The 11,741-nt window shown below is 36.4% G+C and overlaps 1 protein-coding gene across 1 annotated transcript; it reads right to left on the minus strand.

Moving 5' to 3' along the window:
* Window positions 1-238: 238 nt before the first annotated feature.
* On the minus strand, window positions 239-10,981 carry LOC139140953 (amiloride-sensitive sodium channel subunit beta-like). The gene is made up of 11 exons (XM_070710471.1): window positions 10,112-10,981; window positions 6,842-7,026; window positions 6,357-6,460; window positions 5,450-5,613; window positions 4,724-4,843; window positions 4,305-4,434; window positions 3,927-4,002; window positions 2,654-2,711; window positions 2,382-2,455; window positions 2,068-2,143; window positions 239-1,860 (listed from the first exon to the last, which is right to left on the minus strand). The coding sequence occupies exons 1-11, from the start codon at window positions 10,901-10,903 to the stop codon at window positions 1,663-1,665; spliced, it is 1,977 nt and encodes a 658-aa protein (XP_070566572.1). The 5' UTR covers window positions 10,904-10,981; the 3' UTR covers window positions 239-1,662.
* Between the last annotated feature and the right edge of the window lie 760 nt (window positions 10,982-11,741).

Raw genomic sequence — 11,741 nt, forward strand, 5'->3', positions numbered from 1 at the left:
TGCAAAAGGTTTCGTTCTTTTTTATCTTGCGGAACGACAATTACTAAAAATATTGGACCAGTTTACAGCTCTCAATGATTGTCACCTGTCATTGCGTCATCATTATTTAGTTTAAATTGTGTTAAATTAAATTAGGCCACTTAAAGAAATTTCTTTATTTGTCGTCCATAGATTTTTGAAAATCTACCAGCCAGCCAGGGAAAAAACAAACTCAGACAAAAAGCACAAGTATTTTGAAATAAGCTCAGTTTTAATGTGGTTTCTTTCTGAAAAATAATAGTTTTATTTGCAATAGTGTTAACGTTGTGTTTGTTTACTTAATTTTCTCTGAAAACCTATCAGCACGCGGACGGCAAACAAAGAATTTTATATTGAACGTAAATTAGATTCCCGTTTGCAAGTACTAATTTTAATAATTGTACAATGTGATTGGTGATTCCTTGAATACTGACCGAAGATCATAAAAAGAACATAAAGATGAAAACAGTAATTTTTATTTCGCAAACGATAATCGGACTTGACTCTGGAACGCCATTGCATTACGATGACAACCTATGTAGAATATATGCGCCTTTAACTTTAGTTCAAGTACGTGTTGACTGTCAATTATCAGTAAAACACCATTACTGACTGATTACGGCGATGTCGAAGAAATCGAATCGATGGGCAACGTTTGCTATGGGAGACAATACTATCATCGAAGACAGAGATTTTCAGGATTTTGTTTTGCAAACAAGTGCAAGGCAACACTAACAAAGAGCGTACATTTGCGCAGTTATCATTGTGCGTAACGGTGCTACGATATAGATATGCAAATTAGCGCAAGGTTTTCCAAAGACATCTAAGGTTTTTCAAATGGATCAGCTATTCAGACTTAAAATTTGTATAAATGACTGTATGTGAGTTTGAATGCAAGATACAATTCTTTTCATAAATTTGAACCTGCTTTGCAGGTAATAACCTCCGATATTAAACAGCAAATGTCCGCTTTGTAATCTCCTTCAAATTGAATACATTATCTATCGTATTGAAAGGCACTCTGTGTTCACCCAAGTTGTCAAGGCTTTGTATAAATTCTGCAAAAATTCGTATAAGGTAGAACTAACACGGACTAATGGTACATGTTAAATGTACGTAAATATCATTGGAATAAAAAATATCAACAAAAACAGGCGCAAATAAAATTTAAACAGTACAAATCAGCAAAGTTGCACTGTTAATCATTTATGATCACAGAATTTTTCACACCCATTGGACCAAATGGTTGCCATGAAAACAATTGGGTTTTCTTAAGAGTCCATCTCATAGATTGTGAAGCAACTTTACTTCTTAGAATTAAGTTGATTTGTAAAATTATTTCATCTTGTTCCTTGTGTTCTTCAGCCTGGCCTAAAATTTTCGGTCCATTATTTGACTGTATACCAATGATTACATTAATGGTACAGTCTGACGTTGGCAGCAGGGGGATTCTCGAAAACCACAATCATCAAACGTAAAAACTTATTGAACGAACTACCCCCCCCCTCCTCCCGCCTGATAAACATCGATTTCAACATGGATAAAACGTCAGCTGAGGCAATGTAGTGACATGGCATGAAAGCGCTGTCACGATGCAAAGGGTAAATTTGATATATTGTGTCGTTCAATCGATTCGGTAAATATTCATTGACGATCACTTGGGGTAATCTTCTGTACGGGGGTGCCACTCTTTGATTTAGGCATCGTCGCCGCACCGAGGAATCTTCGGGAAAGTAGAGGCACGATTGATGCAAAGAATTCGAAAATTTCAAACAGCGTTATCATGGAGACGCCGATCCAAAGTCCGAGTTGACCGCCAATGTCACTGCATAACTCGAATCCCTGAAAATTAAGAAAATTGCAACATTAATTCATATTTTCTGACGGTCTTTCGTTGTCGCCCCTCCTTCTACCTAACTCTTTGACAAAAAGATGATCAACTCACCCGAGACTAAGAAAGCATTTTCGGAGACTATGAAAACAACCGATAGAAATGCTTGCATTTGGCAAGGTGATACAATATTGTACAATTTTGATTACATCGATTACCGTATATGCCGGGTTCTCTTTAATGGATTGGTAATTCAATTCTTCAAAATATATTTGTATCCTCAACACGTTATCCCTTTAAAGAAAAAGAACAGAATTTATAAGCCACTGAAAAATGAACGCTGTGCCGCTTTATTGCGCATGTCTTGAAAGTGGTGCATACTAAGTAAGAAAAGCCGTGTTTTGCTATACTGAACCTCTCGCTGTATCAACAAAGCCAAATATTCAATTACTCTCTCACTATGTTTATAAACATCGTGTGCTAAAAATATGAGGCAATCGTTCTATCACATGGTTGAAGGAAGATGTCTTACCTTGTCCAGCTCATAATATCATCTGACTGACTCGATTTTGGCAACCGTCTGGCTACCTTTATCTTGAGTTGGTCCTGGAAGAATGAAAGCAAGTTAGTGAGTGAGTGAGTGAGTGAGCGAGCGAGTGAGTGAGTGAGTGAGTGAGTTTAGGGAAGGGATTAAAAACCCAAGTTATCTTTTCGAAGTACTATGCTTACAAAACGTACAGTTTCAGCCCACAGCTCCATGCACATTATGCTTTTTCTAGGTTATTGTTTACAATGGTAACTCACCTGATAATTCACAGCCGGCCATTTTGAAAAACTCATTGATTTCAGATATGATTTCTCCCTAAAACAGAGGTAACAACATACTATTACGTAATGGATAGATGGATAATGAAAATTTCCCATAACATTGGTACTTGTCAAGGTTTGCCTTATCTCTTATCATCTGACCGAAAACTTCTCAGGATGTGAATAATCAGATGACATTCTCATGCTCTAATTAGGAATACCAGATACACGAAATCAATGAAGCTAAGTCTTCGTGTCCACGTTTCTTGAGAGAGATGATAGAGACATTAAGATGGCAAACGAAGTTAGAATGCAGTGCACAGGCGATCTGTACAATGTATGTGAATAATCCTAACACAACAATGGTCTGAACCAATCCTCACTGGTTTCTATGGTAAAGTTGGAACTCTAAAGAGGAATGGGGGTGAAAGGGTTAAGTCTTAGGGGTTTACAACTGCAGACGTTTGCCATGACTTGAGCTGGAGCAGAAAGTAAAAGTCCGTAAACAAGGGGTTTAATTGATGTTTTGAAACCTCTAGTCGCCAAATTTCAAATTCTAATTTTGAAATCTGAATTTTATCAGAAAAACGTAGGTGCCAGACAGCAGCAGTAACTGTTAAAAAGAGGCTTCATTTGTTTGAATTGCGTTCTTTCTTAATAAACGTCAATCATCAACAAAAGTCATGAAAAGTACAATAAATGAATGAAATACCAATATCAACATGAAAGTTCAGAAGCAAATTTCAAATTCTGAGGATAACAGTTGATGAAGGCGGCCGTTGGCTCATAATCTTTCGGATATAAATTATCGAAATTATCTCATTCACTTCTGTAGTTTTTCTTGCTGTCTGTCAACAAGGCTAAAGGTATGATTTGTGGAAATGTCTATTGAGCATATTTCAACATGCTGACCAATTTAAGTGACACATTAAGTTTATTTACATGGTCAATAGTGATGTATAATGATATCAACACTGGCGAGCGATGCACCAATTATATCTTGTGAGGAGTGGCAAGAAATCCGGCCGGCAATTTTTTCGCGTTTTAGGATTTGAATTTTTTGCATAGGGTTCATAGTGTCCCAAAATTCAACCTTTTTTCGGCAAACAGTTACTTGAATAGTTGGGTTTTTTTTGAATAAAGAAAGGTTTTAAACGTTCTTGAGGTGCCCTGACGAGTTCGCGCCAACCTCCTCTTTGCAGCTCCTCTCGACATATAAGGATCGCTCCCCTGTTATAAAGTCTCAGTGACAATATCTTATTATACTCACTGGCACGGTTGAGGGCAGTCACATTCAAGTTTGTCCAAGTCGAATAAAACATTGATCTGCTCGTAGCAGTGTCGTTCTGCAAATGACAAACAAATTGTCTCACATGAACTGAACATACTCTAGCGACGTTTTCTTAGATCATATTCGTTGCTATTGAAAGCTGGCTGAGAGATAGAGATAACTTGACTCTTTTAAATGAGAAGACGCTGATTACATTTTTTATATTTTTATATTTAGGAAAACAAAGTTTTGTATAATCGTTAAATGTTAAAATATTCCTGAGTGAAAATAATTTTCAGCTGTTTTAATCTTTTAGTAGTTTGTTTGCTGTTTTGACGGTGATCTGAAAAAAGCGATGACTTGCGACATAAAACTGACCTGTGTAATTTGCAAGAATATTACAAGGCTTTATTCCCTGCTCCATCGCTTCTTCAGTCGGTGGGTAATCAGTGTCATAGCAACTACAATGCTCGATCAGTGTGTCCTGGTAGCAGCTTTTCTCACATGACTGAAATCAACCAATCACAATAAAGTTTTATTAGAAGGATCACATTTGACCCTCTAGTTCACCAGCCATGTGTACAATTTCTATTGCTTTATCGTTTATGTATTATCCACCATATGATATATAATATATATATATATATATATATATATATATATATATATATATATATATATATATATATATATATATCTGTGTGTAAGCTTATATATGTATATGTGTGCCCGTGTATGTGTCTGTGTGTATGTGAGGCGCAAGTTGAGATCTTCTCAATTAATAATAATAAACTTACTTGGACTGAGTAACCGACTTTGAATTTCGTCATGTAAATGTTGTTTTTGTAGTATTTATTCGGGATGTTATTAATGTCGATACAGTCACCGTATGGATCGGGTTGTCGTTCTATTTGGATCTGCGGATAGGTAATCAACACATTTTAACTTCTCTATTGTATCGAGCCTTCAAATGTTGAAGATCGGTGTGAGTTATTTTGGCAAACTCTGATAAATAATACGCAAAAATAAGTAGGTCAAGAATTAGAAAATTAGAGAAGCAAAGAAATAAACAACTGAAAAATACAAAAATAAAGTAGATGAGTATGTAGGTAAGTAATTAAGTAGGTGAGACAACAAGTTAATTAATGTGTGAGAGAGTGCGTGTTGAGTGGGTAAATGGGTTGGTGAGTAAGTACTAGTATGTAATTTGGAACAAATAAGTAAGTAAGTAAGTAAGTAAGTAAGTAAGTTAGTAAGTACGTAAGTAAGCCTTTCGTAAGTAAGTTAACAAATACGAAGGTAGGTAGGCAAGTACTTCAGTGTCAAGAACAATGTGATTTATACCGTACATCGGAAATGAACCATTAAAGCAACATATTATCACTTTGAAATGAGGTACGTCTCCTTTTCACTTTGCCTTTATTGGTTTATAGTAATAAGATGATTATGTCTTATTGATGTAAACCTTAGCAATTAGGTAAAATCAATTAGTCTGGAATTCACTGGAGGGGTTGATTACTAACCAGCCGTAGTCCTATTTCAGTTGAAAAGCCTGGTGATACTGATATCCCATTATCCTCCGGAAAAGGAACCATGTCTTGGGGATCAATGGCCACTCGTATCCCTGCAGTCTCTGTGATATCCGGTATATAGTCGTCCTGGTCGACGAAAAGTTCTAACGTTAGCCCTGCAGACAGACGTCAATATGAAGCAAATATTGAAAAGGATTATATTTCAAAAACTAAAAACTGGCCAGATCGAGTTATTTAAAGTTTTCACGTGAAGTTCGATGACTCAATGCAACACGGATGTAGTTAATTTTTCCCGCATTTTGGAGACAGTGGGAAAAGGGTTAAAAACTATGTATTTTCTCTGCAGGATATTTTCTTGAATGATGCCTTCAAGAGGGCGACAACAAACAGGATAATATGTGAAAGAGACCACTTTGTACTTAAAAAGTTGGTAATGCTCTCCGACTCTTTTTATTATTCACTTCTAACCGAGCTTCCATCAATTTATTTCAAAATTGTATCATGGGAATTTAAAATCAGTGGCAAACAACGTGACAGACTGATTAATTTTAAACTAATTATATTTTCAAATGAAATGTACACATTTGATAATTAATTAATAATTAAGTGACATAAATTATACATTTGACTAGGAAAAATGCACCTTTTATTACACTCTGAGACTATATTCAAAAATAACTATTCTTCCAGTCCAAGTTCCTAGGCTACATGGTTTCAAAGTTCTTTTCTCCCAATGACACTATGTGGCATAGGGTAGCTTATCAAATTGCCGTTCGCCATCACTTTCGATTATCCTATCCCCAAAGCAATTATCTGATTGAATGGTTTTGGTTATGATGAGTTCATGGTGTGATATGCTTGCAATGCTTGTATACGTAATGCTGTCAGATTTACTCACCATACGCCATCCCAGGTCTGTTTGTTTTCAGCGCCACGTCGTTCTTCACTGTGTTGAACATGTAACAATTCCCGTATATCGCGTTTGGTATTCGGGTAAAATTCCTGAAAAGCACAGAACAGTTAGCCTGACACGTTGCTTAATTATACTTAACGGTAATTTGTAAGGCTTCATAAGAACTCTCTGTCTCTCTGATTCTCTGTCTGTCTGTCTGTCTGTCTGTCTGTCTCTCTCTCTCTCTCTCTCTCTGTCTATCTGTCTGTCTCTCTCTCTCTCTCCCTCTCTGTCTCTCTGTCTCTGTCTCTCTCTCTCTCTCTCTCTCTCTCTCTCTCTCTCTCTCTCTCTCTCTCTCTCTCTCTCTCTCTCTCGTTTTGCATTTGACCTCTACAGAATCTGTCACCATTTTCATAATGTGGAAAGGTCGCATTTTAAAATCAGAAACACTTTAATGTAGAGAACAATAAATTATGAGCTACAATTCTTACCTTGGTGAGCATGGGTAACCCTTCCAAATACAGTCCACCAACATACGTCTGATGTCATATCCCATCCCAACTCTCTCAGATTCGTTCTTCTTGGCTAAATGTTGACGTAACAGCAACTTTAGCACATGTGAATTATCCATCGTTTCGTAGAATTGCTCATCATCCATGTGATCAAGCCAGTCAAACTTTGTAACAGAAAAGAGAAAAGTCTTTTTAACCAAAATTCATCAACATTATTTGCTAAGGCAACTTGTAATTGCACGAACGGAAAAATCATTCGGAACAGACGAGAGAGTCATTTGCGTGGACCCTGTTACTATTCTAAGGCACTGGGCAAAATTAGAGGGGGAGTTTTTCACGCTGCTCGAAAAAATCGTGACTCTTCACATGTGATTACTTGAAAAGACAATATCAATAACAATTAAAACAGAATTTGACGTTTGGTCTTTCAAAACACGTGTATATTTTTCAACTTTTGAAAATAATAAGTTTAACCCAAGGGAAATAGATATACTGTTTGCAACCTTTTATTATTTATTTATTTATTATTGTTTTTAAGGATCTTACTACAGGCTAGAAATCAATATTTAACAGCCAATACATACAAATCACGAATTACGCATGTTTGTCGCGAGGTTGTCAATAATTTTCCTCATTGACTTGAATTGATATTTGAATTCATATAATCTTCTGTCTGAAGATTGCAGGATGCATGAAACTTTAGTAACAGACATTATTACTTTATACTTGAAGTAATTAAGTATATATATATATATATATATATATATATATATATATATATATATATATATATATATATATATATATATATATATATATTTATATGTGTGTGTTTGTGTGTGTGTGGTGACAATACTCTAACAGTCATCATTACCAATTGAAAACACCGCTCAGCAAATCAAAGACCAGCAGTCTTGAATGTAAAACAATACAATTGAGGTCAAGAGGTCGTCCCTCAGGCTTGACCTTTTTTCTTCCTCCAAGCATGACCACCAGTTTTGCTGGTCCACCCTAATCTAAGTTTCAACAGCATATTCAACACTTCAATTATACCGATAGGTGTCTGACAAAGATTAAACATCAGTCATTGCATCGCCATAGAAGCTTTCGATTCACGTCATCGAATGTCATTTTCATTGATTCCTTTGAAATAAAGTTTTCAATCCAGGATTGTATAATTCTCCTATACAACCCTTATCACGAAAATGGATATCCGTTACTCCGGATACATTGAACAAACTTACCATATGAAATTAAGAACAATGAATTTACCAATAGGATGTGGCATACAAATTTATGTACAAAGTATTTTATTTGTCATTAATGCTCCACGAAAGTGAAAGACTTAATTTTAAGGACTAATTCAACCATTATCTATCAAAATCAAGAATAGAAAATAGGAGTAACCGTGAAAATTTCGTTACTAGAGAAACAAATTGCCCATGATTTACGATATTTGAAATTCAAAATGGCCGCCCTCCTGTGTTAACTTTATAGAGAAAAATAAAATTTTCGATTTTCAAAAAACTAAAACGGTGAAGGCTTTTCTTGCTCAAAGGGCTTCAAAACGAGCCCTCACAAGAGGTAAATCAGGAAATAAAGTGAAAATGTTTGAGTCCAAATATCTGTCCAAGAGGCGCATTCTACCTTAAAGCTAATTTCTTGATCTTTTCACCGTTCTTTGAAAAGCTGGTTTGAAATGAAATGCCTCTTATATCAAAATGCCTACCGAAGTGTGACACAGAACGTTTTTCACACACTGGTGACCGACGCATAATTTAGATGTTAGCTACGAAATTATTTTTTTTCGAGTTGCAACTAAAATATGGCCTCGGCATACACATTCGTGTAATCGCGAGACTTAAATTCATCACCGAGGCTTTGAATACTTGTCTTTTGCAGAGACAAAGTGCTTAGCAAGAGGAATACAAAACAGCTTTCTTAAGATTGGATGATATACTCAATTTTATCGGCTATTTGCAATCATCAAAGAGAAGCTAGCGTAATTGTATTGGGTCTGCCTCATAAAAAATCCATCTTCATTTTCCTAGTTTTCCTTATTTTTCTCGTTCATTGTTATGCCACTCAGCTAGAATCCGAGGAAGTGGTGTCGACGTTTACTATCAGTCAGTGAGAATACAATAAACGAAGCATTGGTTAGACAAGGTGATCAGTTTCCCGTTTTCGTTTCAACATTCAAAGGTTTCGTTGTTGACTGGATGAAGCTACTTCATATGTCTCCTGACAGAATAAGTCATCTTGCGTATATTATGATGTATAATCGTGATCTATTAGGGATCTATACATGGGCGTCGTCTTTAGTCAAACAGTTTTATCTTTCACACTTGGATATCCATGGGTGGCCCAAGATGTAGCGGTTACCATGATTTTAAACTTGCCAATATCACAGAGTGTCGGATATCTGTAGAGAACTGGTCCGGAAAAACCTTTCAGGAAAACAGAAGAGGCGTATACATAATATAGGTTTTTATGAGCTTACAAGCACCAGAGAAATTCAATTTCTAGAACTGTAATTAATTACAGGCCTTTGCAGGCCTTTGTACATTTTCGTGTTTCATCGTCTGACTTGGCAATATAGAGGAAGGTCGACGTGAAAGGATAGACCCATACCTCAGAATATGTAAGGTATGTAATGCCAGTGACATGAAGATGAGTAGATGTTGAGCCATACCATAATAAATTCTAGCATTAATGTCTATGGCAGAAATAAAATACTAATTCATCTTTGTAAATATGTGTATAAAGCCATTGAGCTCAGATCTTCATTTACCATATCTGTCTGAGTGTTGTGTTATGTTATATTTTGTACATCACTTGGAATTAATTTTTCACTTTTTTTGTATGTGGTAGTTTCATGCACCCAGCAATCTTCAGACTACTAGATACGTGAAGCTTAATAAACAGACACAATCACTTTATCCTCTGTTCTTAGCATCGAGCACTGTAATTTCTCACAATGCCATCAGTATACGTATATATATATATATATATATATATATATATATATATATATATATATATATATATATATATATATATATATATATATATATATATATATATATATACAACATCCCCTTTCGATGCTGCTTTTGTTTACATTTTTTGTAAATACTATTTTATGATAATATTGATCAAAGTCTATTCCAAGAAATTAGGCTAATGATGGCACATTATACAATTATGCTAAATATTTCCGATCACATTCTACAAAAATCTGATACTTACATATGTCGTTGAGTTTGCATTCGTTACATTGGTGACGTTGTTAAACATGTCACTGGTAAGATAGCTTGAAACGTTTACTTCCCCCGTAGTTGAACTTAGTGGTGGTTCTTTGGAGATTGAGGTTGGTTCCGATGAGCTGGTCAGCAAGAGTGAGCCATTCGGACCGAGAGATTTCGTTTGGTGCGCCGGATGGCTTGCAGACATTGAAAATAGGTCTGTAAACGAGCCTTCGTTAGGACCATCGCTGCCGTCTTGGGAAACTGTACCAGTGGTGTTAGTGCTTGGAGAGAAGAATGAACTACTTTGACTTTCTTCTTCGTCCTTGTCGCCTTCTCTTCCTCCTCTTCCTCCCCCTCTTCCTCCATCTTCTTCTTCTGATCTGGAGTCTTTGCCAGGTCTTTCTTTCTTTCCCTTCCTGTAGGCATACATTCTGGCCAAGTAGGGACTATCGGGACTCATCAGTTCCTCCGCCATGTCGAAATCTCTCAGCAAAGCGGACAATTTGAGAGCGTTGGTGTTGCAAATTGTCACAACGGGAAAATCGATGGTGTTGTTAAACTGCATCTTCAAAGTGACATCGACATCCCTCTTAAGGAAAGACGTTACCAACACCGAAATTTGCCAGCTAAGGACACCAACACCGGCCAAGAATAACAGCGTCCAGAAGAGTTTTGCAGCAGGATGCTTGGACCGTTGTATATTCGTTAGACCGTCTGAAGATGAATTCGCCAAAAGATCGTTAAGAACATTTTTGAAGGAATCCGTCTGGTTGTTTCCTACCCACTGATCCATACTTCTAACAAGTGAGTTATAGCGTTTTACGTCTAGCACAACATATATTAAATGAAGTGATCGCTATGTATGGGGAATGAAAACCGGCAACACAATTTGTTAATTTAATATGGAAATCTCACAAACTGAATTAACAAGCTAGGTCTTAAAAAGGACTGCGTTGCCGTGGCGACTGTAAAATAGATTGAAGCAACTTGATCGATTGATGAAAATTTTAAAGCAAGTGTTTGGGCTTTCTTCATGTGAGCCTGTTTATTTAGTGTGATCATTTGGCAAGGCCGTTTTTTCTCAGTGGTGAGCTGGAAAGAAAGGAAATGATAACAAAAAATCTTTGTTTTTGACAGTCTGTCCTTGAAAATTTCCTTTAGTCTGAATAACCTGTGTTGAATCAAAAACAAATCAATGACACATGCCCATCCATCTTGACTCCTGATACCTTTTAATAATCGCTTTTCCTGAAAACAATTATTCGTCACCTTAGGGCACGTACAGGAAGTCAAATTGAGTGACTAGACCTGTTTTTGATTTATTAAATTTGCGAAATGCCGGCTATTTCAGATAAAAACTGAGGGTTGTTCAGCAATATGAAGAATTATACAAGCATGTCTGACTTTGTCGATCCGTCTTCTTCTTTCATCTATTCCACCTGTCACTGACTATATTTGTTTGCCTGCCACTGCCTCTGTCTCTGCCTGTGTGTCTGTTTCTGTCTGTCTGTCTGTGTCTCCTTGCCTCTCTCTGTCTGGCTTTCTCATACCCATTTATCTACAAAGGTCGTGTAGCTACAACGAAATGACACTTTCTCTTTACTTGCTAATTTATTGTGTTGGCCTTCTTA

The sequence above is a fragment of the Ptychodera flava genome, chromosome 1 (assembly GCF_041260155.1).
Source record: "Ptychodera flava strain L36383 chromosome 1, AS_Pfla_20210202, whole genome shotgun sequence".
Taxonomy (NCBI): domain Eukaryota; kingdom Metazoa; phylum Hemichordata; class Enteropneusta; family Ptychoderidae; genus Ptychodera; species Ptychodera flava.

What these genes read in the sequence shown, in the direction of transcription:
- LOC139140953 (XM_070710471.1), bottom strand. Translation starts at nt 10,903, where the DNA reads ATGGATCAGTGGGTAGGAAACAACCAGACGGATTCCTTCAAAAATGTT. An exon ending in GACTGCCCTCAACCGTGCCA is followed by an intron (nt 2,712 to 3,926) that starts GTGAGTATAATA and finishes CCTCTGTTTTAG; the next exon opens with GGAGAAATCATATCTGAAAT. An exon ending in GATATTATGAGCTGGACAAG is followed by an intron (nt 2,144 to 2,381) that starts GTAAGACATCTT and finishes TTTTCTTTAAAG; the next exon opens with GGATAACGTGTTGAGGATAC.